The sequence below is a fragment of the Athene cunicularia genome, assembly GCF_003259725.1.
Source record: "Athene cunicularia isolate RWA chromosome 4 unlocalized genomic scaffold, athCun1 chr4_part3, whole genome shotgun sequence".
In the NCBI taxonomy this organism is placed as follows: domain Eukaryota; kingdom Metazoa; phylum Chordata; class Aves; order Strigiformes; family Strigidae; genus Athene; species Athene cunicularia.
This window is the reverse complement of record NW_020799100.1, coordinates 14,369,834-14,397,547: the sequence shown is the minus strand read 5'-3', so window position 1 is coordinate 14,397,547 and position 27,714 is coordinate 14,369,834. Positions and strand designations below refer to the sequence as shown.

At 36.5% G+C, this 27,714-nt stretch overlaps 1 protein-coding gene across 1 annotated transcript; it reads right to left on the bottom strand.

Annotated features, from left to right (window-relative positions):
- Positions 1-1,619: 1,619 nt before the first annotated feature.
- Positions 1,620-27,277, bottom strand: STK26 (serine/threonine kinase 26). The gene is made up of 11 exons (XM_026848804.1): positions 27,233-27,277; positions 17,877-18,107; positions 10,945-11,001; positions 9,170-9,278; positions 8,924-9,081; positions 6,229-6,414; positions 5,430-5,578; positions 4,661-4,754; positions 4,113-4,175; positions 3,889-4,025; positions 1,620-3,352 (listed from the first exon to the last, which is right to left on the bottom strand). The coding sequence occupies exons 1-11, from the start codon at positions 27,275-27,277 to the stop codon at positions 3,328-3,330; spliced, it is 1,254 nt and encodes a 417-aa protein (XP_026704605.1). The 3' UTR covers positions 1,620-3,327.
- Positions 27,278-27,714: the final 437 nt, after the last annotated feature.

Here is a 27,714-nt window from a genome sequence, read left to right as displayed (position 1 = left end):
CGACATACATACCACTAAAACTCTGCAAAGAGGAAAATAATTTTATTCCAGTGTTAAGTCATAAAACAGTGTGATAAAAATCAGACCTTTAGCAATTGCTAAACCTTGTGCAAACACATTAAGAGCCTATGTACTTTCCTATTCAGCTACAGACATTCGATTGAATGCAAGAACAGGTGTTTACGATACTACATGCTTACTGTACAGAAGTGTACTAGAGGAGTCAGAGACCAAGGGTTTTAAGAATGGTTACATTGATAAAGGACTCATCTACCCGAGAACAAATACATTTCTCTAATTCTGCGATTCAGACTACTTTGATAAGACTACTTCAATATCAATTCTTCTCAATCTGCAGTGGGAAGCCTAGCAAACCAAACAAGCAAGAAGATGGTTCCTGCATGAATATTTTGATATATCTTTCCATTAGCTATCTGCCAGCAACAGAATACTGCCGATTAAGTTACACAGTTCATCAATAACTAACACATGGTGGGGAAAAATACAACTGTTCTCTGGAAACCAGCAATACAGACATCCATTCCAATGAGTTATTAAAGTCTTACGATGCACAGAGACTTTAGGCGCAGAAATGCCATAGGCAGTACAATAAAATAAACCTTCTCGAATGGACTGTGCTATAAAAGAACAAGGCTGTATTATACACACGTGGATGAGTTTTCCCCCCACACTGTCCTATGAGGTAGGTATAGATCCCACCCATTTAGCAGGGAAAGAAGAGGCACCATAATTCAGCAACTTGTCACAGTCAGATCACAAACAAGACAGGTTCCAATTCCTCAACTAATCTACTAAGCCCACCTACCCAGAATCATTTATAGAGTTGCATAGATTAAAGACCCTGTGTCAACACGGCAGAGCCACCAGTTAAAAAAATTCAGGAGGAATTCCCATCACCTCTTCCCTGGTCTCCCACATAAAAAGAACACCTTTAGGGAAGTGACATGGAAGTAAAAACAGGTTTTTAATTCTGAGAAATTTGTATAGAGCTCTTTAAAATGAGATTTGGGTTGAGACTGCTGAAGTGAAAGCCGAGGTAACTGTGGCACAGGCCTTTTTGTACCTTCACTCCACAGTGCTGAGTTCACAATGAAGTCAGAGTGTTCTGACATCTCTACCATGTTGTTGGCGTGCGTGTTCATCTGAGCACACAGATCCAGAAGACTCCTCTTTAGGGATGGAATCAAACTGAACCCTGGGGCTGCTCCATCCGTTCCCTGTGGCGCAGCAGCTGGTAGGTGTCCTCCGGACAAGAACAGCACGGGGGGGGACCCAAACCTTTTCAAAGCAACCATGCAATTCTGTGCAAGGAACACCCTTCTTGAACTAGAACACAAGTTTGTAAGAGGTATAGCCACACCTCTGCACATCTACTAACATCCAGAATAAAATGCACAACAGAACAAGCTCATGAAAGTTTACAGAACTTAAATATTTATTTTTAAACCATTTAAAACCCCCCAAAACATTGAAATAAGCTTCATCTATAAACAGATTTACAAGACTAACAACTACAGAAGCTAGAGGAGCACTACAATTTGTTTCTGTGATGCAGTTATTTTGTAAAGCTTCAGATCAACTGTATTTACAACTTTTGCTGCTTTTACATTTATAAAAATATTTATTTAATCCATAACATTATTGTTTTCAAAAACTATTTCCAGACTTTTTTCTCAGATATAAATTCTAATTGAATTTCAGTTATATAGCAGATGAAAGTTTTAAACAGAAACATTTTTTTAAAATTAAAACAAGGAGTTAAAAGTAATTTTTTTACAGTGTAGGCACCATTGAAAATAATTGTCCTTGGCATATCTAACCAACCATCTCTCACAAGTGTCCTTTATATAAAAATGATGTAATGGCAACATTTGACTAAAAATGCAGTATTTACTTGCACACCATTACTTTTTCAATATTTGGCAGATATATTTCAGATTCTTTAAAATGACTTTTGTGCAAAAACAAAATGTGCAGGTCTGAACCATAAAATAAACACACCCAGCCTTTATCAAAAATAAATTTACACCAACAGTTCCATAGCTAAGTACTGAAAAACAATCCCAGTTCAAAACTTCAGCGTAATATACATACTGGGTTGAAAAAGGGAAAAAAAACAGAAGAGAAGATATTACCCATCTAGCAGTACCATAAATATATAACTGAAAGCAACTTTATAGTCTTACCTAGTTTTTATGAAAAAAAAAATTCACTCCGTACTGCACAGTACTACCTTTTTGTGAAAGAATATCTATAACTCAGTTATTTGCATATTAACTGGTAAATACATATTTAAAATACACTTTCAGAAAATTATAAACAAATTATGTTGATGTACTGTATTTAATGTATTTAAGAACAAAAATGCGTATAAATATCTTACAGGAGAAACAACACCACCACACAGAACGCTGGTGTTACACTTATACCTGCTTGTGAGGTATGTATCATGCGACGCTCGGCTTCTCTGGCTCCCTTCCACCCAGGCATGTATACTCAGAGGAAAAAAATTAAATTAAGTTAAATTGGACTTCAGGTTTTGTCCATTATTGCCAAAAGCCCCACCCCCTCAACTGTATTGCTCTAAATTTTCTTACCATGATGATATAAGATTGAATTACTACTTCAAAACCTGTTCTAAAAGGTAATACATATACTGTACATCAGGATATACCTGTTGCTACATATCACCTGCAAACTATTGACATATTGCTCTCAAATATATTTAATCATAGAGCTGCCTAAAATACTGTACCAATTTAGAATTATAATAGATACTGTTGCAGGTTTATTTTTCAGGGCACGATAACTATATGCTGGTTGAAGCAGGTGCTACAGCAATACCCTTGCCACTACATTACATGTTTCGAATACGCTTGTGAAAAAGCTATTTTCTCTGAAGCTTGTTAGTGATTTACAAAAGTTTAACTCAGGAATACAAAAGACCTGTACATCCCCATGTACAGGAACAAAACAGCATCAAAACATACTGTACTTGCACTTTCTATTAACTAAAGTAATGGTTATTTCTAAAAGCAAAACTGCACCTCAACATTTATCAGATTAAACAGGTGAAACTACAATATTAAAAGTTGTTCTTTACAAAATAATTTCCTGAAAATATAAAACCATGTGCACTGCCACAAAATAGTTGAGTAGGTTCTTTCAAATCCTCAATCACCATCAATATGTTGCAAAGATCCAAAAGGCACAAGGAGCTCATGAGCTAAGCACTGCCAAGCTTGAAGTAGTTTTGGTGGGTTTCACTGGGTCCATACGAAACAGCAGTCAATTATGTGAAGTTTCTTAGGATGAGTCATTAACAGAAAATCTACAGATAAAAAAAATGCAAGTAAGAATTTTGTTAATTATATTGTTTTATCTTGGCAAACAGCCCATAACTATTTTTCCATCACTAAACTAGCAAGTGCCTTCCTCTCAACAGTTCATAGGAAAAACACACCAGAAGGGACATTCTCAAGAAAAATATTCCCTAGAAAGATACATTAAAGATTGTTCTGCTCCCTTACTGGCTATAAATATGCTTATGACAAAACTGCAGGCTAAATAAAAAGAATCAGTCTAACAACTATAGTAAAACTGCAGCAGTAAAAGACCAAACAGATACAGTAATTGCTACTATTAGTCTCAAACAGAAGTGGTATGTATAACTACCAAAGCTAAAAGTTTAAAGCACTGGACATAGCAGATCTTTCACTTATCGCTAAACTGGTCAATTTACCCAACATATGAAGTTCAGTGTCAACTAACTTTTCCTGTGGAAAAGTACTTAATTTAGAATTTGTCTTTGAAAAGAAGCTTTTTTTTTTTTTTTAAACAATGTATACAAAAAATTTCTTAACTTACTTCTGAAATTTCTCCATAAGTTTCTTCACCATCTTATCTGTGATCCCTGGACATGTTGCTTCTGCCATATTGATGCTTTTCTCAAGTTCCTCAATTGCTTTCTTCCTGCTAGCATTATTTGTGTCCTGCTGTTTGAGCTGAGTAGCAAACCAAAACAGAAAAAACTTATAAAAATGATCAGACACTTGTGTAATACTTTCAAAGCAGTTTAAGTCAAGACTCACCTCAGCAAACACAGGTGTGATTATCATAGTTAAACAACTCAGGGTTTTAACAAGATCCTGATCCTAAAAGTTAACAAATAAGGATGACATTAGCATATTCCTATACCATGTATACTCTTGCATTTAACACAGCACATGTGATTTTCAAAAGTTCAGTTAAATTCAACAAACTGCTTTGAAATACATTACAAAACTAGTGAAGGCACAGTACATCAACAATTGTTACATGATATTGAAATAGATGCCTGATGACACACCTGAAAATGCCAGATATATCGTCAGAAAAACAGTTCAGTTTTTCATCTCAAATATTATATGAGTCTTTAAAATTCACATCTCCATGAACAGATACTGGTCTATTAGCATGCAGTAACTTTTGCATTTAAGACTGACATGAGCATATAAAATATCACTAAGCATCATCTCTCGAACAACAAAAGGACAGTCAGTTCTCAGGAAAAGCGAGTAACTGCTAAGTTACCACCATTTTCCTTAAAATTGGCTTCAAACTCAGCACTCAAAAGGAGAACTCCTCAGACTGTACATACCGTCCCATTCTGTAGCTTCTTTGCATCTGGCTTCTTTCGAACTGTAGTAAAGCTCCACTCAGGATGAGAGTTATTTTCTTTGTTACTGGACTCCCTGAGGAAAAAGGATACGATGTACATAATACTAGACACAACATAATGCTAAGCAAGCACAGGTAACCCACACACATAATAAAGCTATATGGATTAGCTCCGTATTCCTTAAAATCAAAAGAAAAATTTGTACTGAAACATTAGCTGTAATTTAAAACTTTAAAAACACCTTCAGAAGCTAAATAAACTGAAATATGATCAAAACAAACAGATGTTATCTACCCATAAAGCTTACCTTCTCCCATGGCATCCCATTTAGAACAGTTATCTGATATCCAGAAAAGCAAGAGACTTACAGAATGTATGTTGTTCCACAGGCATTGTGCAAACTTCTTCATACACCTCAACCATGCTCTGCAATATTCCTATTTGTGATTCATTGTTTTAGGTATAACCACTAGCCTCAGACTAGGAAATACATAGCACTTAAACAGAACTGAAAATGAGTTCAGAGATAAAAAGTTTAAGAGATAATGAGCGCACAGCTTGACTTATGTGTTAGTCTTTAGGTTCATATACGGGATTTTCTTGAAAGAAGCCAATGAAAAAATATAGAAGACAGACAGATGTACAGAAGAGGAATTACACAGAGAAACTGCAACAAACCTACTTTAGTAACATTATTTAAAAAAAAAACACACAAACCCAAAAGAGAGGAAACTGAAAATAAACTTACGAATCTGAACCATCGGAATCACTTTCATCACTACTATGTCCCTCTGCTTTCCATCTCTTAAACCTATCAATCAGTTCTGTCAGATACGAAGTCTTCTTGGCATTTTTCATAATGAATTTGTGCTTCAGAAGTTCTTTTGCAGTAGGGCGCTGTAAGAAACACTTCAAATATTTAATGTTATGCTAACACTTAATCATTTTAAATGTTAATAGGGAAGATATAGTAAGACAACTGACTTCTGGAGCTACCTCATACAGCAGCAGGAAATAAGTGAAACAGGAAGTGAAGAAAAGCCAGTAATCCACATTTACAAGCACTCTAAAAATATGATCAAGTCACACACAGACTATACTGCTTATCCTTCTATGCAAGAAGGTACACACCCAGGAAAATGACTAATCAAAATTCTCCAATGCAACATTTCCTTGTAAGCAGAATTCAGACAGACAGCAAAAGTTCTGCTGGAAAAAAAATCTAAGACTCTCTCCTCTGTTAAAGCTTCTCTTCTGACATTCTAGGTTTTAGTGCATTTTAGGAAGCTGCCTCTGCCACCACCATCTCTTTCAGCATTCTCCCTCCTTTTAGTACTTTAAACAAACAAACAAAAAAGACTAGGATGGAGACACAGCTAATAAAAACCACCATCACCATTTACAGTGGAAAGTACAGTTTCTAAAATTATTTCAATCAACTGTGCTGCATTACACCAGCAAAATGCTTCACAAGCAGGAGACGATAGAAAACAAAACCAAAACATCTGTATACACACACACACACACACACACATATATCTACTCACAAATGTTGGGTCCTTATTCAGACATGCATCAATGAATTCTTTAAAAGGTTTGCTGAATTCTCCTAATAAAGTTGGAGGATTGTTTTTCGGAATGAGAAACAGAACTCTCATCGGATGCATATCAGAGTTGGGAGGCTCCCCTTTGGCTAGTTCAATAGCAGTGATTCCCAATGACCAGATGTCAGCCTGAGAAAGGGAAAAGTTACTTTTAGTAAAAAATGAAGGGCTATGATGACTAAGTATTTAATAACTGAAATCTTCACATATACTGCATCTGTATAATAAAATTAATTTTGGTCTAAGTAGATAACGCACAAAGATTCCTTTCTAATACTTGCAGGATATAATTCCCAAAGATCTGGCTAACTTGGTCTTTAGTGACAAACATCTAAACCATCACTTTTGCTGCACACTGCCACTGTTGCAACACTGACAGCAACTTAAACATGCACTTAAATAAACATGCTTTTGGAATAGCTTCAGAAACATTAACCTTCCTTTGATTTTTTTTCTATATAATGAACTATGAACTGCCACAAATTTCCTACATCTGATTCAGATTTTGTTTAGATATCAAAACTGCACACCGGTGTCACTTTTTATACTGTAGATGCACTGAGGAATCCAACCTTCTTTGACACCTCACTCTAAAGGAACAAGGCAGAGAGCTGAATCAAATCCAGCAGGTGATCACTCCTTCCTAACAGACTGCTGGATGAATTTAGCTAGATATTATCAACAACTAGTTAGACCTGAAACACCAAGTTCACAGTGTAAGTTTCTGAATAATGATGAAGTGGTATTTGTTTTAGTTAAAGGTAAGCACTATAAAAAAATTCTGTCTTTGCATCAAAATATCTTATGAACTACAAAATTATTTTCCAATTTAGAGATTTTTCCCAAGTGAAATAAACATTACTTGCATATTTTTAGATGAGCTACCATAGCTACTAAGGTCATTAAAGGTGTTTCTCGTTAAAAAGTGGCTGGCACTGTTTGACTACACTTGGCACCAAAGTCATAAACCAAAGTTTCCCATAGAGTAAACAAAGGTTATGATTTGTATCTCAGCAATATTCCTCCATTATTCTTAAGAACTAAAATACCTGCACTTAATATTGAAATATTAAGCTTACTTAGCTCATTATTTACTACTGAAATATCATAACCAGTAATTTTATATTGGAGCAAAATGTTTTGAAAGAGATAGGGCTTGTACATCTCTGTCACTACAAAAATGTACGAATTTCTATTTTAATTTTCTGTCATTTTGAAGTAGAGAGAGAATGCAAAAGTTTAAAATTCAGTCCAGATGTCAAAATATTCATCAGTATTAGTCTAGAAATTGAAGTCAAAATATTCATCAGTATTAGTCTAGAAATTGAAGTGTATCCTGTCCAAAACCCTTAACCTTGTCCTACCAAAGGCTTGCATCTTCTGTCATTTCCCACCTGACTTTTGGCATAGAAAGAAAAGGGAGAGGGCACGGCTCTTGCAACATACTAAAGAGACATAGAAGGCAGAAGATTAGGTTGCTGGGAGAATGTTGTACAGCTGATTTTTACACAAAGCAAGGAAAATAGGAATTATCCTCACTTCAACTGGACAACACACATTTTTAAAGCAGGGTAGAGTGCTTTTCCAAAATGCCTCAGGGAGCAGTTGCACCACTGAAACCCTAAACATGAGAACTATAACATACTCCTCCTTATCAGAAAGAACCCTTGTGACATGTACACAAATTCTTTCAAGTCTGAATGATCCTGGGAAAGTCTCCTGGAGTGTGAATATCTTCAAGACATCTCAGATATTCAACAGTCTTTTCTTTATGTGCACAAGTACACTTACATGTTTACTATTTGCATGTACCAAGATTTTTAGATTTCTTGCTCCTCTTTAAGGCTGCATCTACAGAGTGAGGAAAGTCCAATTCCAGCACCAAAGTGCACTGCCATTTCACTAACCACATGCTCTAGGTCATCCTGTGGGTATACTCGTGGAAGAGGGGACTGTTCTCTCCTTATCATTTTCAGCAGCAGTTCCCAACCCTCAGAAAAACACGGAGGAGATCTGCTTTCCTACTGCTAGTTCACATAGGGAAACTCTCCTTTGTCATCCATCAACAGCTCCCATGACAAAGAAATGGACAAGGCACCATAATGCTACCACAACTACCCATCCTGTAGTTGAAATTACAATTTTCCTTCTCAAGATCAGTCACACCTGTGCTAAAATCTTCAGCATTACCCAGGTCCTCAGAAATACCATTAAAGAAATTATATCCAGAGCTGTTTATGCATATCCGAGGGTAAAATTTCAGCCACAATCTTAAATAAGCTTGTAAATTCTGGTGGCATTTTAATTTGTGAGAGCTTTATTACTGTTTGAATTAAATGAGAAATGTTGAACTGAAATTAAAAACAAACCAACCAACCCACCCACAACACTGAAAGCATCCAGTGAGTTTCTCTGAAAGAATCTTAACATGAAAGCATCAGTTTACTTGGTGAGTTTGCAGGGGTCTTGCAGGTGAGTAGTGACTTGTAACTACTGTATAGAAACAATTTAATCATACTTTTGATTATTTGAAATCTACTTTTCTCTCCATGCTGACAGAACTAAAACCAAAAACATGAAATGGCATTCCTGCTTGATCTGCAGATACAAAGAAAAGGTATTCTACTCTCATACTTACTTTTGAATCATATGCTGACTGTTGAATAACTTCAGGGGCCATCCAAAACGGAGTTCCAACAAAGGTATTCCTCTTAATTTGTGTGTCTGTCAGCTGCCCAGCAACTCCAAAATCAGCAAGCTTAACATCGCCTTGTTCTGATAATAAGACATTGGCAGCTGCCAAGGGGAAATAATATCTAAATTAGAATGCTGCCCTTATGATTTTTAAAGGCTTTAACAAAGTAACATTTAAAATGTTACACACCTTTTATATCCCTGTGAATTTTCTTCTCTGAGTGTAGGTAGTCAAGACCTTTCAAGATTTCCTTTAGCATGGTAGCAATCTGGAACTCATCAAATGGGCCAGCACGCAGCTTTAGAGAAAAAACAATTTTGTATCTAATGTAATTAAATCAATAACAAGGCAAACATCTTAAGCTTGAAGTATTTTTTAAAGAACTAACAGGATTCATTAAATATTCAATGAAGTATGTCAACATTCTATCAGAAATAGGTGCCATTGGAATGATCACCTCTCCTCTACTGATAATACACTGAAAGTGCTGTTACTTTTCTAACATATACAGAGTAGGCACTCCCCTCAGAGTGCAATGCACATGAAAAGCTAGAACTAACTTTCCACAAATTCATAGCTTCCTATAGACAGCAAACACGGCAGACTGAATTTTGCATTTTAAATTAAGTGAATTAAGAAACTCAGTGTATTTCAAAATAAATCAGTCTATTGACTGTGGATTTTAAATCTAATGATGTGCTTTTTACCCGTCATTCCAGCATTTTTGATTCCATGCTTGCTTTTGCATCAAGAACAAAATGTGCTGCTATAAAGTTGCTAGTATGGAACAAGTGTAAATTTTGTGCATTAGAAAGCTATGCAAATAAAACAGAAGCAGCAAAGGTGGGTGATTCTGCTGTAAAAAACCCCACAACAATATGGCACTGAACACCATGAAATTATGGTATGGCAAAGTGAGACAAATGAGGCAAAACTTAAAAAGTTTTATTCTTCTAAAGGCTGAGCGGTTTCGATTGTCACTAGTAAAAGCTATTTCACTATTTCTGACACTCCACGGAAGACTATAAATTACTCAAAGTGTAAAAGAGTAGTACCTCACAGCACCCTTCTCAAGAAGACTATGTTCCAGAGCTACAAACTACTACAAGCTACACATAATTACTATGCTTTTGCATTCCTGCAGCTGAGTTGATGTGATGTAATTTCATAAAGAAGTTTAAATAGATTTGTGAAGTTAAGCACATACTTCAGCTCTTGCAGACAGGACCACTGCTAGCAAATATATAATTAACAACATTCTGTAATGCTGAAGACACAATATTTTCCCTTCAGAATCACACAAAGACTGGAGTTACATTATCTTACAGGAAAGGGTGGGTCTCTGCTTTACAGCTGAGGCAAAGTTATACTGAAAGTATGGGGAAACCACATCCACACACAGTGGACTGTGCTCCTGCACTCTCTAAGTTACATCCTTCATGAATGCTACACTATCTTAAGTAAAAGGCACTTTCATGCTCAACTGAAAATACCTGAAAATGGAAAACCCAACACCCTTTAACAAGTTAAAATTAGCTGTACTCTGTGGGCATACACTTCATTCATTCCTGAGAACCAGGCCCAAAGGAAACATGTTTTATTCAAGTGTAATAAATTCTATTGGAGGGAGAGGACAGGGGAAAGAGACAGCCCAAAACCCTACCACATATGGCAAGAACAGTACTTCTCATACTAAAAAAAAGAAAAAAAAAAGCCTTACATTTGACTGAGAACAAATGAATGCTTCCTAATGCTTAGAGACAAACAGTAAAAACAAAAAACCCAACATCAATTCAATACAACAGAACTACCATTCAAACTCACACTTTTTGGAGCATTACAATGTGTAATGTGTAGTAGTGATACAATATCAGTTGCCTCTAGGGACTAGATTTTATAAAGAGATATGAAAGCACAATGAAATAAGGTTCACTAGATTTTTATAGTGCAAAAAGAATACTTACAAGATCCAATGCTGACCCTCCACCCAAGTACTCCATTATTATCCATAGTTTTGTGCCCTGTAAAGGAAGGCATAAGTTGTTAGAGTCCAAGGCTAAAAAAAAAAAAAAAAAAAAATTATATTTCAATAGACTACCAGCATACTGTTAGGACAATTTAAATGCAGACTCTCATTAATCACCAAGTTACATGTAATTACTTCTTGTAGAATGATCACACAGCTCCTGTGCAAGATGTCTAAATATCAATTAAAGCTTGACTTCTGTATTTTAAAAAGCAACAAAACAACCTCACCACCACTCCCCTACCACCAATCATTCTCTGCTAAATGCTATCTAGGATTCCACCTAAAGGAATGGAACTTTGAGAAGAAAGTGATTTGGTGGTAGTTTAAGTTTAAACTGTTTTAATGTAAGGTTGTAATTATTACAAAAGACTGACTTTGCATTACAATTATTAATTCCATCCATTTGCGATACAGATGCATTACACGTTTAATAGGAAACTTCCTTGTAACATCACCACACCTCTCATCTGAGAATAATACTCAGAACTTAGAATTATTATTGAGCAAGAGAGTGAGAGTGAACATGTGTCAAAGACAACAGAAATTTAAAGCTTAATGGAGGTAGATGCTAGGTACCTCCTCTTCACCTACATGGTAACTGTGCAAGTGTTTACCTAACATGTCCACAAGCTCCAACATAAGTTGTCAGACCCAGCAAAAAGTGGGAACTGACAGCCCTTGAATATGCTTGTACCTAAGGACTTACATCCTAACGCACATGTCTGCTACCACAGGGTCAGCTCCGATCCTGAGATACAAAGCAGCACTACAACCACCAGCTTGGAGAAAAGGCACTGCCAAACCTGGAACCCTACAAAAGTGCTCAGGTTTCTGAAGCTTTCAGATCAGAAGACTGAAATTGGCCATTAAAAGATCAAAGCAATATAGTTTAATAAAAAGTACGACTTAAGTCTCCTGTCCTTTTTTTTTTTTAACGTTACTTCCAGTAAAATTGCAAAGTTCATGTACTCCTTCACTATATGCTATTTGAACCTCAACCCCTGTGAACACATGAGCTTCCGCACTTTCTTTGTGGAGATGTCTCAACCACTAGAATACTAGAATTCTTGTACTACTGATCTCAAGATGCTGACTTTGCCCTTGGTATGTAGCTGCAGAAAGTGGCTGTCTCACAGAAACAAAACTGGGAAGATCTGGTATCAGATCTAGACTATATGTTTCAAAACTGGGATCTTCTGGTATTTCCCCAGACTCCCCATCACATTTCAGAAGAAAACCAAATATTAATCTATGGCTAATACTCTTAAGAAATTCTGCAAATGAATTTTATTTTTTTTTTCTTCAAATAAAAATGTTATTTAAAATATTCAACTGAACCAGACCTGGTAAAGTACCACACAAGCTGTTTAAGTCTCCAGCAAATATTTACTAGTGCTAGTTCCTTATAACAGAGCACAAGCTTATGGCAGAAGTACTTTTTAAAGCCTCTTGCATTCTACGTTGTATGCTTTCCCACCCTATTGCCTAACTAGGGACAGAAATCTAAAGAAAACTCAACAAACAAATAAAGGTGCAGTTTCTGAAAGCACCACATCTAATTATCCCAACAAAGCGTGCTCTATTAGATTATACTGAATTTTAAAAACCCACAGCAATTTATGAGAGTCTATTCCAATATTATGAGATCAGCAGGAAAGGGCTGGCTAATTTTAGCAGTTTTTATAAAGCCCAACTTTGTCAGCTGAGAATATCTGCAAGGAACTCCAGTTTAAGACAAACATTGTGGTTACCAGACATGTTTGGAGGATTTGACTATTACTTGAAAACAGTATAGGGTGAAAATGAGTAAGTACTGTGTTTCTGAAATAATGTCTCAAAGAAATTGCTACTATCCACTGTAACCGGGTGTGGATATTTTCTAGCCAGGAGTGAACAACCTTTTTCCTAGCTATTTTAGGTCAATCAAGTATAAATAGAAAATGTAGAACAAACAGTATCTTTAGATTGTCCCAAAGCTTTGCTGCACAAAGTGCTGCACAATTCTGATGGAAGTCTCTGGATGCTGCCATAGTTCTCCATATTCAAATCTGAAAAACTGAGAATAACTTCAGGCTTGTTTTAATTGTAAAAGAGAAGAGCAAGCCCAGGTGGCTGTAATAAGTTACACAAGATACATATTGAAACCCTTAGCTAGATGGCACAAATAGGGAAAACAATAATGAAATTTTAGTCATCAAGAGAAGATCCATCTCTATGGGATCAGGTGGAAAGTACAGCTCAAGTACTTTATCAAGCTTCACAAATTAGCCTAACCAAAACATGCTAAGAACTAGCATAACTTTGAATACTTAAAATAATTTTCTTGCCTAAACTGATAAGGCAGGAATACATTTTAACAAGCCATTAGGCTTAAGGAAAACACTCATTTTAGTTAACATCACTTACACTGCTGCATTGCTATGCACTATCACTTTCAAAGGTACCCTCTACAACCAATGTTTTATTTATTGAGATGTGATGTTAATTACTATCAAAGTGCAACACAGGATGAGGAAACAAATTTAGATCCTGACCTTCCAAAATACGAACACCTACAGACTATGTCAGGATTTAAATTATCTTACAGCTACAGAAGTTGCATTAATACACCTGTAAGCTTGTACAATTCTACACGTGTTTGTGAAAGACACTATATAAACGTAAAACATTTTACTACCATACACAAATGTTGATTATTGTGCATTCTTTGATTACACATATATATATATACACACACACACACACATATATATATATCTATGCGCTTGTATATCAGCTATCAGGTATGTTTAGAAAACACTATTGAACTTGCCAGATACCCAATGAAAATTTAAGAAATAAACTACTAATATCTAAGCTCTAAGATTAATTCAGTGGGAAATTAATTCTAACTCCAAAACTCAAGACACATGCGTACCCCAAATTGCACTTTTTTGGGTTCATAATAACTGAAAAATGGCATCAGTCTTATCTCAAGAACCTCAAGGAAGTAGATGTTGCCATTTTGTACCAAAGATAAGGTTGTTAAAGAGCACAATATCTGAGAACAGACAAATAACATTGCACTGCTAGGTAAAAATATTAAGGGACTGTCCATATTTTTAAGATCACATTTACAAGTCAGATGTACAAACTGTAGCTAATGAGCAGCTAGGCTACAGAACAGAAGAGTATCTTACATGGCATCAGCTGAGCTGACTAAGTTACAAATTAGTAAGTCAAGTCATTGAAATAAAGACACTCTTCCCCTTCTCCATTGAAGCAGCAGGAGCATCTGGAAGAGCCTGCATGTAGCTGGGAAGCCCCAGGCTCCCTGAGACTGGGCCAGTCCATCCCAATCAGCCACAAGGCTGGCTTTGCATCCTGAGGTGTGAGGAAACTGTAAAGCTGCAGAGTATGTAGAACAGACTGTACAAAAATAAAATCTCTCAGCTGAAACGCTTGCAATTAGAAAACCCTCACAGTTAACTTATCTTCTTTCACATTTCAGTCATAAACAACTTTTAATTATCAAATATGCTGTCTTACTGGAGGAAAAATGGAAACTGACTACAAATTGATGACAAGAACCATCTGCTTATTCAAAGCTCAGTTAACTCTGGTTAAAAAAACAAGAATAAGTTACAACAGAACATGTTCCACTACAGTTCAACTGGATGAACTGAGGCACACATGAAAAACCTGAAGCCAAGACATGGTCTCAGCTGCAGTTCAAAGTAAAACCTATCAAATTTAAAGATTTAAAGCAGATCTAGATTACTCAACTAAGAAATATCACTAAGTGCTGTACGCAACCAGAATGACTTTGCACTGAGGGCTTGCTTTGGTATAATCAGGAAAATACTGTGTCTCTGATTTAAACAGTGCAAAACTCAGCTACATGTATGATTAATATATTTTAGTAAATTATTTCTATTCCATAAGTATGATCTGAAAGAGGGCAGACTGGCTCAACTGTTTTGCTTTCCTGTAAACAAAGATACAAAGGAGAAAACTCTTAAGTGTTGAGATACCTTCTATTTACTGTATGTTTATGTTCTTTTTAGCCACTATCTAAAAAGGTATTTCTAGGAATATTTTCAGTGATCTTTATATATGAAATTAAGTATTCATCAACAAACCTATGGGATCACTTTGAATGTGATCTTTGTACCAGTCATATACATAGCAAACTACTATTAATCTCTGCAGCCTAGAACTTTGCTTTGTAAGAAATGTCTTAATTTTCTGAATTTAACCTCAATGTTCTTAACCTTTAATTATACAGCCATTTGGTACACAATTGTACCTATTTCACTGCTTCCAAGAGATGTCTAGAGTATATAGAGAAATTAAATCCTGAATGAAGTACTACACAGCTAAATACTTAAACTGACAGCCATTCTCAGAGTAATAGCTAATAAAAAGTCAAAAGCTATAGCAATTAAGTAAAAAAAAAAAAAGTAGACAGGTACAACTCTCAAACTACCTGTTATTAGTACAATGAAAAGGCAGCATAAAAGATTCTTTGCACATTTAACAAAGCTAATACATTCTTTCCTCTGAGGAATCTCAAGGTGAAAGATCTAGTATTAGTAGGCAAGGATAAATCTAGCCTAAGAAAAATTTAGAGCCAAGATACTACTTAAACGGTTATTTATTTATTTTTTAATTACAGAACTGAACGTACTCCTTTATTTGTGGATGCTTTTATTCATTTACTTGGGGAACAGCAAGCAGTAGAACTACCTATCATGCTAATCTGGGATGAAAAACATTCCTGTGAACCTCATAGTTTTTTGGGTTCGGATTATTTTTTTTTTTAAAGAGGAATTTCTCAAAGGAATGTGAAAGTAACCAAAATTCCCCAAACACCTCCCCAAGCTCCACACACAGAAATTTTCCTTCCCCAAAAATATCAGAAGTGTGAAGAGTAAACACAAAGATCAGCATTAATCATTCAGAATTTATCAATTTTGAATAGAAATGGAAAGAATTCAATGGTGAGGAAAGTACTGCAGCATTAACATGATCCTATATTTGCCAGGAATTTTTAAAAAATAAAAGACCCTAACGAGAAGTTAATAGTTTTATAGCACTAATAGAATAACTATACTTACGTATCTAAGGGGTAAAAAGTGAAAGACTTGCATAATAAGGCCAAACTGGTGTGATGCTTGTGATACCTATGTTGCTGTAAATAATGGAAAGTCTATTTCCTTTCCCTATTCAATCCTTATAAAGCTTTTTCCACCCACCACCTCTCCAAAAAAATCCCCAAACAAACAAAAAACCCAAATAAACCTCCACCAAATTAAGGTTTCATTTCCCCATTTACAGCAGCTGAAATCACAGTTTAATTCTGAAATTTAAGAAAACACTTTTCCAAGCAAAAACACTTTCCAAGATTTACCTTGACCTGTTTGTACTTCAAGGCAAACAACTGAGCTTTTACAACACAAAGTTAAAACAATGGATACCCAGGAGGATAATATTTAGGACTTAGCTCATCACAAAAAATAAAGGACTGATCATATCTAGATCTGCAGTACCATTTATGCACTGCTCCAGAGGAACATTGCTAGCTGAATTCAAAGTTGTCTTGAGAAGAATCAGCTTGTTCTAATATACTATGATGCAGGAAAGCAAATTCTACTACATCTCAGAGTTCTATCACTAACAATCAAAACAAAAATCCCACTGATTGAGCCCAGTAACGAGAAGGAAAGCTGGGACATCAGTGACAGCTTGTGTGTTCACTTCAGCATGAAGAACCCACAGAATACTGAGTAACCAAGTAAACAACAAAGCCACCAATAGCCATCTTATCTTGGTCAAAATGAGAACTTAGTATTTGGAGTACAGAAACTTAAATTACCCACTTAGCATGAAAATACTAAAAATTGAATACTTCGGCAATTTAAGGAGGAAAAAAACCAAATCTACAAAGGACTCAACTAAATAAATTCTGCAAATACTTTTACAGTATCACTGAAAGGTACAGCACAAGTGACATTGGAACGTTTCTCAGAGATCTGCCTTTAGAATAATGACAAAAAATCCACTGTATCTTATGGAGTCAGAAATGCATGGGGAGGAAAAAAACCAAACAAACACCACACAAACTACCCCAAAACAACAAACTAATCCAAACCAAAGCAAACAAACAAAACCTAACCAACAACCACCCCCCCCCCAAACCAAACAAAAAACCCCAGACTATGGTTAATACTTCAGCTTCTATTAAATTTTACTTTTTTTAAAAAATCATCTAAAATATGCATGCATTGCAGATCATTTAAGCAATATTTAAGGTGATTATACCTAGACAGTTTTGTAAGTTGAAAAAACTTACTCAACATTTTGTATTTCTGTAGGTTTTCATTTTTGTTTGTTTTTAAAATGCCTTAGATAACATTTCACACAGTGGTTACATAACTCTGCTGATGTCAGTTTTACTTTGTCTCAGGCCTACTATGCTGCATAATTACTAACACATCTCTACACTGTGCAGGGTTTCTTCCCATACCAGAGAAAGGTTTCTGTTTCTATAGCTATGAAGGTATTTTTTTCTTCCCCAGAAAGGCCACAAAATTGTGCTAGGGACTGTGGAGGGAGGAGAGAAAACCAAGGTCCAAAATGATTAGGAATAGCAAGAGGAATCCTCTGTCAAATCTGTTCATTCTCTAGCTATTTGTGCAAATTCCAGCCTCAAAGAACAAGCAGCAAAAGGAGCAAAACAAAGTGAAAAGCTATGTTCAAAGAAAAACAAAAACCTACTAAAGAAAGGTCAGGCTGGCATAAGTCTTCCCCAATTTTAGAATTTTCTTTCAGTGGCATTCAAAATAACTATGTGCTAGCAAATCTTTGTGCAATAATATACATTACCTTTAAATATGATCCATAGTATTTTGTTACATAAGGACTATCACACTGACTTAAAACAGTTATCTCTTGCTGTATATCTTCTATTTCATCTTCTGCTTCTTCAAGGTCTATGATTTTTATAGCAACCACTTGCTGTGTCCGATTATCAATTCCTTTAAAGACTTCACCAAAGGAGCCTTTCCCAATGCGTTCCAGTTTTGTGAATAGTTCTTCTGGGTCTGCTCTATGGTTCTAGAAGAAAAAAAAGGAGAGTAAAAAAAAAAAAAAGATATATGAGTTACTTAATTTACTTCCAAGTTATTAGCCCTCATTACTTCCCAAGAAACACATCATCCACATTTATCATCACTAGAAGGCTCGCATCAGATAAATTTATTTCCTGCACACTAACTTCTAATCCAGCTATTAGTTACAGAACATACATTATGCAATTATGTCAAAGGTAAATGAGCCTCACCAGGGAGGGAGTCAGGTACAAACCTCATTTAATTTTGCCACATAACAACCCTTTAAAATGAAAGAATAGAGCTGTTCTTAATAATATTAGTATCTGTGCAGTGATTCAGAAGATGGGGGAATGCAATTACCGGCACAGAAGCACTAAGATCATCACCCAGGCAGAGGAGCCCGAGTTTCCTACCTAGCCAACAGCCTTGGGCAGACAAAGCATCCTATCAAGTAATGCAGCGTGGAGCTAGTTGTGAGAAGACTGCACTACCGGTATTCACCGCAGATTCTGAGACCTGGCAAGATCAGGTGTCTCCAGGGCAGCTACAAGTGCTGACAGAAAGCAGAGCAAAAGGGACTGAGACATGTTCAAAGAAGGAATAAGAAGGCTGGAGCAGAGTACTGAAACTAGGGTACTGATCAGGACTGGCTGGTATCACCCAAGCATGCCTTAAAAAGGGGAGCAGAGCACCAGGAAGCACAGCACCGCTGAGGACACCTGGCTTGGAATCTCTGTTGATTAACTCTTAAAATCAGCAGACTGATTATTACACAAATATTTTAAATTTCTCAGTTCCTTATTCAAGTAGCCACAAGGGAAACAAAAAGGAAGCAAATTCTCATTTTCCCTTAAAGTATGCTATGTGGCTGCTTAGAGAACCTTAGGTATCCAAAAACCACAGCAGTAACTTCTAAAGGATACAGGTGACTTGCTCCACAGTTTAAGAACACAAAACTTCAGACCATAGTTAGAAAGTTTACAGAAAAGTGGTTTTAGGAATTATGACAGACGTGCTAAGAGAACAGTCCATGCTTCGCAGAGAAACAGAATTAAACACATTACTGCTGTCAGAACTGGGCAACTCATTGCACAAATCAATCTCTAATCAAGAAACTTTTGCCAAAAAAAGCCCTCTGATTCAATAGCAACATTTGAAAATAGAAAAGAGATGCTTTTCTTCAGATCCTTCTTGCGCTACAGAACTCAGAATCAGCAGAAGTGACAGTTTTGGCAAAAGTAGACATTCAACCCAATGCACAGACTACCCCGCATAACAAAATACTCAAGTATCAACATGAAACTCCAGAAGACATCTTTACACTGGTGTTCTTGCAAATAAATGTGAAAATCTTTACTGGGGGAAAAAAAAAAATATATATATATATTACTTTAACCTAATCCAAAATGGACAGTCTCATCTTCTTACTGGGCCCTTATTGTCACTTCTTCCCTTCTACCAGAATCAGAATTCATTCCACAATATGGTGAGATGAATCAGGAAACAGATTTAGCTAGAGTTAACCATATGATTTGTCAGGTTTATTTTCAGCTAAATCAGTTCACTGCTCATATATACCAAGCTGTCATTTGTGTTATCGTAAGAGGAGGGAACATGAAGCGGTATGGCAGATTCATGCTGATCTGTGGAGTTAAGTTTTTAGATTTTGCAAATATACAAGACACACTGCTGTTCCTGAGCAGCACATTAAAGCAAAAAGAATGAGGAATTTCCCCTTTGTCTACAATGAGCTCGTTGCTACTCTGCTCCATTTAAAAAAAAAAAAAAAACCACAACCCCGGCAACACCTTCAGAGAAATAATTAAGCAAAAAATTCTGTATTTTCTTCTGTCGATAGATCCATTGAAAGATCTAGAAGACAGACATTATAGATAATCAAAGCAAATGAAAAAAAGAGAGGATGAATACTATTTGGTCTGAAATCTGGGACAATTAGTCTGGTAAAGAAAATGACTAAAGACTTCAGGTGATAATGACTTTACACTGGTAAAGAAAATGACTAAAGACTTCAGGTGCTCATAAAGGCTTTAGTTATACAGGGGAAAAAAAAAAGTACATCTTCAAACTGCCTGAAGATAGCCATATTGCCATACACTACTGCATCAGCTCCTGTGATCTCATCATCATTAAGACAAAAAAAAAAAAAAATCCAATTTAAAAAAAAAAAATATCTAAAAATCTATTTTCAGATGTTTCAAAAAAATTGTTGTAGGGACAGGTATGGCAAAGGCAGCAGCTACTGCCACCCAGCCTCTTCCTGCTGCTAGTTAAGCTGCCAAATTGTCATTTTGCTAGCAATCTAATGTGTTCCTAAATTACATTAGTTGCAATAAGGAAAAATTAACTAGTAGTTCTCCATTTACAATAAACAAAGATACACAACCCCAAGAAACAACAGAATTAACAGAGACGATTGGCAAAGCTTTTTGTTAACCCTAAAACACCCATCTTCACAAAAACTAGAGACACACTTGGAAGCTGGGATTCCAGGAATCATCCATGCTAACTAACAGCTATTGCTGATTTGAGATGAAACCTGTTAAACACCTCCAGACAGATAAAAGGAAAGCAATTTAATCACAGACATAGTCAGCTAATCCAACCCTTCACAAATGTTTGATGAACTCAAAGGGCAACACACTTGGGTTTTGCTTGGGGAGAAACCTTAAGCAGAAAATTCCTCAGAGCTCCTCAGTGGAAATGCATTTCAATCCTATACACCCACTTAACGGTCATCAAAACAAGCCAGGCCTCCAAACAATCTCCCCCAAGCTACTCCAGGTGAATCAGAGCTTTAAAGGCTATTCTAACTTCCAACAACTTGTAAGGCCATTACATGGGAGTGCTGGAGTACAGGGAGAGATCAGGCACTGCTGGACTTCCCAACCCTGTGGAAATCTATGCACATTCCTGGGAGGGAGAGGTGGAACTGAGGGGTATCAGAGGAGAACAAACCGTCTGAGAGTACTAGAGGAAAGAGTCACATCATTCTATTCTGAGAAAATCCTCTCACAGCAAGCAAAGTCAGCTTTACAGCTTCTGTTACTTGCCAAGGCTGACAAGGGACTCTAGGACACTCCAGGATAAGGGCAAATATTTCTGACCAACTATGGCTAGTATTGAGTCAACATCCTTTGGAAAAGCTTCAAACTTAGAACACTACACAACTTAAGACACAGCCTTAGAACAAAGACTGCATTTTGAAACCTTTTACCTTTCTTAATTTTCTTGTCTTTCAGACTATTATCCTACAGGAATGCTTTTCTGCAACTCATTAAAAAAAGAACAAAACAAAACACATTTATAAACAAAGGTAAATTTATATACTACAGTAATGCCTATCCTCATTCTCCTGGTATAGAAAAGGATAGAGATATATTTGACAAACAAAAGTGTGTATGTGTGTATACACACCCTCAATATATACCAATGCATTTTGCAGCACAGCTGCCAGCTAAGCATATTAAAAATATGACAGCAATTAAGATTTCCAGCACTATTAATGCTCCTGAGCAAAACCAATTGTTATTCTCTGTTCTTTCACAGATCTTTTATCGAATAGGAAAAAGGTTTAGAACCTCTGAAAGTTGCCTGCATGAATAACTGTGTTTAGTTTTGTTTTTAATAAATACGAGTTCGATAGGGGATAGGGAGTCGTGTCTGTTGGGGAGCAGATGGTAACACTATAACAGACAGTGTATGGACCCCATCATCACCTCTCCAAAGATAACACCTTTAAGTGGACAAATCAGGACGAGAACCTATTGCTCTTCCCCTCCCTAATCCCACTGCCTCAGACAAAAGCAGCAAGTATGACAAGCACAGGCACATTCACATGCCAACTTCAATCTCACCAGCATGAGTAACAGTACCAGTGCCAGCGTGACAATACAGGCCCTCTGCGTAACTTAGGAAGTCCACCATTTCACCAGTCCAGCACAACTATACAGCCTGCGCTGGTGTTCAGTAAAGTCTCTCCTCTCTTATCCAACCATGTGCCATTACAGCATGCGTTTATACATATATGTATGTACACATACAGAGTCACAGGATCATAACACAACTCAGCTTGGAAGGGACCTCAGGAGGTCATCTAGTCTTAACTGTCTGCTCAGGAGCCCCAAATAAAAACACCGTAGTATAATTTTTGCCAGCATACCTGTAGTAGTTTCAGGAAGCATTCTCTCAATACAGCTTATATTAGCACTTTCTTTTGACTCCAATAAACACAGGTACACAGCAACGTCCTGGCTCCATTCTGCTACATGACTGACTGGTTGACTCACCTTCCCACCTCTGACCCTTTCATGTACCTGTTCTCCAAATTCTGCACTCTTCCTTTGAAACAAAGTTGAAGTACACTGAATATCTAACTTCCAAGATTATACAGGTATCTAATGACATACTCCAAATCAGAAGAAACAGTATGTTAGATTGCTTCAGGATCTGTCAGTGCAAGACAGCTCTTTTACAGAAACAGGTCTTCTAAGAAGGACCATTAATGTATTTCATTAAAGGGTACGGAGTACAACTGGATGAAAAACTGAAGCTTCAAAGAATCTTGGGCAGAGACTAAACTAATGCTTTGTATCTAACAAAATCAATCAAACCCAGGATCCTCTAGATCTCCCAAAGCAAGTAACTTAACATAGTCTTGTGAGATTTTTTTCTAAGTAGTCTGTCAATATGAGAACACAGAAACAGTTAAGACAACAGGATATAAATGACCCATTTCTGACCCAGAAATGCTGTTATACTATCCAAATTTTCAAGCATGTCCCAGGTTTAATTCAGAACAGAAGTTCCCTTAAAACTGCAGCAGTACTACAGAATAGTTCCCCTACATTGGGAGACAATACACATCAGATAAAGATGCAGTAATTACCTCAAAAGATTTTATAAAAGGTTGGTAAGAGAAAAATAGAGTGTCTGCTGGTATGTTTTCAAGTATCCACTACTACAGCACTCTAACATGTACTGGTATCTTTGGAAGCCCTCAGAACTACCTGTGTTTAAAAGACTCTCATTTCAAGAAATTGCTCACTAAAAAAATCTGATCTTCATAGCCAGGGAGAAGTCAAAGATAAACTGTAATTAAAAGAGCTATCTTACAGAAAGGTTGAGGAAAAGGAGGTTATCACAAAATATTTAAAACAAAATCAAATCAAAACCAACCCACCTTCAAAAAAACACCCCAGTAATTAATTTGTTGTGCAGCCTCACAGTTACATTAGCATTAAAATGCCAGATCAGAAATGTATGCCAATTTTGTTGCTGAAGCCAGCATGTACTGCACCATTTCTCTTAAGTCCCACTGTCCACACTGTCTGAATTATGGCTAACAATAAAATTAAATAGCAGTTATAAGGCCTAGTTTATTATCTGTAAAATCTCTAAGATACCTTTTATTGTCTTAAGAATGAATACCTGAAATACAGTGAGTAAAAAAGACACTTGAAAGTCAGTAGAAGAAAAAACAGATTAAAAGTTAAGCCATTTCATCTGTTGTCCGCATTTATCTGACTTACAAAATACTTCATCTAGGTTAAACACATTGATATCACAGGTAATCAGTCCCTCCATAGACATTTACTTATTCTCAGATAATAAAGTACCTCTAAATTTTTATTCTGTTCAGAGCCCAATAAAAAAATGACACTAAGAGGGAATAAGATTGGTAAACCCAATAGGCTATGGAACATCTTAGAGGAATGTCTTAATCAACAGAGACATTATTCTTACTTAAGTATCTTTTAATACACTATCTGCATGTAGTTTCAGATATTTTTAATATATATAAGCATTAATTATACATCATGCATATTCTGTTATGTAACTATACCTTACACATACCTTATATATATTTCTGTATTTTATCTACATAAGGAACATTTTACTTCTTTACAACAAAGTCATCACAGGTAGTAATAGATTTTAATTCCTGGAGCTCCTACCCACCTCCCCCTGTCTAATTTATTTTTTTTTTAAATCCTATTACAATTACTCACACAAACAGTGCCATAGGCATGTGTGTGTATATGCATAAAAATTTAAATAGTTTGAAGTTAATGAAGGCACAGGTGCAGATTCATTATTACTTACAAAGAATCAGAAAAGAATGAACCTGCAGACATTCAAAACAAGGGTGGAACCTGCAGACATCTTTTTTCTCCTCTTATACACACATTCTTTATTCTCTGACTTCTGCCTGTTAACTAAACTCTGATGCTACCCTGCAGTCCTGTTCAAGACTCAAATATCAGGATAGTAGATATTTCATTATACTTACTGGAACTGTATGAGATACATGCTGAAGAAGAAAATTTTTTTAACAAGAAAACAATTTGATTTTATGAAGTATCCAACTTTTACATTATCAAGCTTTTCTACACAGTAGGCAGCAAAAACTAGACCTGAGCTTTGCTGTCCTTAAATGGGACCTGACCTCTGTTACACCCTTTATGAAACATCTCTCTTATCTGACAAGGCCAAGACTCATTGCCATTTTTAGTGAGAACCTGGAGAACTTCAATATACAATAAAAGCAAAAATAAGCAAGCAGAAAACTCACATGGCTTTGTTTTCATCGTCAGCCATAAGGCGAGCTGCTTGAAAATTCATATGACTATCAAAACTTTAAAATCAGCACTCAAACCCACCCATTCTCAGATTTTTAAGGAAAGAATCACCTTCATCTTCAAACATCTCTGACCTGTGGCAGATGTAAGCTGTCAACTGTATGTTGTGCTGAAAATGGAAACCACTGAACTCACTTCCTCTATTCTTAGCCATTCTTTCACTTTGGTAAGAAAACATGAAGTAACTTAAGAAACAGCATAAATAAGCAGAAAAAGAATACCAACACATCTCCTGAAGTTTACCTCTTCGACACAAGCAATTAAAAAAATTAACACCATTTTTTTTTATGAAGAGTATTCTGCTTTGAGGAAGGAAATACAAAGAGAAATTTCTCATGCCAATGAGCTTCTCTGTAACTGAATATCCTTACATTTCAAATGGATTCCCACTCAGGTTCCATTCTATGTATCAATACCTTTTAACCACCTAGTATCTTTAAAAAAAACCCAAAACCTCAAACCACTGCATACAGCTGCATATCCTTCAGTCTGCTCAGATCTCTGAGGAGCATGGCCTACTAAAAGAGCAGAGGAATTAAGGAGGGAGGTGGGCACAAATTATGTGGCCAGGCCTTACTATGATTTGAAAAATACTTAAGGGCTGAATGCTCTACAGCTAGAAGAAGGATGGACATTCTCTTTCAAAACAAATTTAAACTTTGTTGGACAGTGCAGGATAAGTGACTGCTGAATGGGTAATTAACCCATCTCAATGAACTAACTGCCCCTACCCCTGAATTAGAAATCAGAAGACAGAGGACTACTGTAATTTCTAACTGCTAAAGAACATATGTAATCTCTCCATTTCATGAATTGCTTTGAAAAAAAATCTGCAGAGAGATTACAAAAGTCACATCTAATAGGAATATGGAAAAAATAACCATTTATGGGCTGCAGCCTACTTTTAGCCGTATGCCTTTCAGCAAGCAGCCTAATTTATCAGTACACAAACAATTTTTTTTTATATTTGCCACACCCATTTAAAGGAACAACTACATCAAAACTCTGCCAGCAATAAACTGTATCATTATGGCATTTGGACCATTTTCCTAATATTTAGATGTGTGGTATCTACAGCTAAATGGCAACTGCTACGTAAGTTTTACAGACCTCCTCACTCCTCTATCTTAGAAGCCATTTCAGCATTTTCCAGCTCAAGTTAGAACTTAATACACAGATTTTCCTGCTGTAAATAAGATTAAACTCGTACTATAATCCAGCTGGAACAAAAATAACAACAAAATCCAGCTTTTTAACTTGCCAGTTCATAAACTAGAAAGCAGCAACAAGACCTCAAGTTTAACACACACAAAGTATCTTTGTTAAGTCTCTCCACTGAAGTAGTCATTACTTATTTTCAGGCTAAACAAAATTAAAGCAAGGCAGAAAAACACTAGTTGGAAAAGGATGGCTCCAAAACACAATGTAGGTTAAAGAGCAGGCCACAAGTTTATTCACCACAGATAAGTCTCCAGGCATAGTCGCTGCCTGTGATGAACCCCAAGTAAGAACCCACAGTTAGAGGATATCATGCCATTCCTTCCGCTTTGGTAGGGATCTTTTTGAGAAAGGAAGGCAAACACATCAGTTTACCAGAATCCTAGATTTCTGTTTGCTCCCCAAGGCTAGATGACCACAAGCTTGAAAGTTGTACTATTGAATACTGGGCCTTTGATCCTATCAATCATACTGGACCTGAAGCTACAAGAAACACACAATGAAAAACCAGAAATACAACTCCAAAATGAGCTACAAAGGAAGCAAGAAACCTACCCTGCCAGAATCAACCTGCCCGTTTCAGGAAACTCCTTTTTCAATTACTTTGCAGCTCATTCATAGCATGGCAAAGCATCTCATTATATAAAAGGCATGAGAAGGGGGGAGGGGAGGAGGAGAAACACCCTGAAAAAAAATTCAGATGCTTCTTGCCAGCTAGGCTAGAATAAAGCTGTGCAGGAATGTAAAAATGTTCTTGCTATGACCGGTTGCCAGATGACACCTTCCTAGGTGAGAGATCAACAACAAGATTATCTTGTTCCCCTCATAATTATCTATGTTTTTAATTGATTTATATCAGCATAAATTCAATCTTTTTCATTCAGTGTTTAACATTTAGGCACTTTACAACACTCATGGTCATTTCAAGTTGTACAGTGTTTTTATTATTCTGCATTCAACTCCCAATACAGAGGCCTGCATTGAAATACAACTTGACATCTAGCAAAGCATGGACACCCTCTGATCCCCCCCCAGTCAACATTATTCAAATATTCAGAACATGTAACAATACTCAGTTGAAAGGAAAGCCTGCAAAAGGCTTGGGGAGCAGAGAGGAAACACAAAAACCCCCCACATTCTTCAGGACTGAACACATGGCTCTTGATTTCTGGTTCATGAAAACAGTGAAGCCACCCTAGGCTCTCAGACTCCCCCTTCTACAGCTCAAGTGTGAAACCTGCAGATAACTTACACTTCTCATTCCTTGTTCTCCTTCATCGATGCATATAGAATTCATGCCGAACCAAGATAGATCACACCACAAAGCTTTTCCAGATATGCTGCCTCAATTAAGACCATTCAAATCCATATTTTGGCAAGACAAACTTGGCTTCACACTTCTAAGAGTTAACTATACAGTTCTTCAAAGCTCTCTTCATAAAGATCTAAGCTGAAGCCATGCACTTTCCCAAACTATGGACATAACCAATACAGCTTCTCTCTGCAAAACCACATGCACAAGATATGAGACCAGCAAACTACTGTTACCTTGTCAGTCCCTTTCTTAATAGTTTCTCTGAGTTCTTTTTGCCAGATTTATTTGGCTAGCAATCCCTCTGGCAGAATGGATTTCAGTGAGTATCACTAGATGGGCACCCTTCCCATGAGATTAAGTCTCTCCTTCAGAGCTAAAGAGTGTGCTCAGTGATCCTCATCTAATCAGCAGAACAGACT

What these genes read in the sequence shown, in the direction of transcription:
- STK26 (XM_026848804.1), bottom strand. Translation starts at nt 27,277, where the DNA reads ATGAATTCTATATGCATCGATGAAGGAGAACAAGGAATGAGAAGT. An exon ending in ACTATGGATCATATTTAAAG is followed by an intron (nt 11,002 to 17,876) that starts GTAATGTATATT and finishes CTTCCTTTACAG; the next exon opens with GGCACAAAACTATGGATAAT. An exon ending in AGTCAGCATATGATTCAAAA is followed by an intron (nt 6,415 to 8,923) that starts GTAAGTATGAGA and finishes TCCCTTTCTCAG; the next exon opens with GCTGACATCTGGTCATTGGG.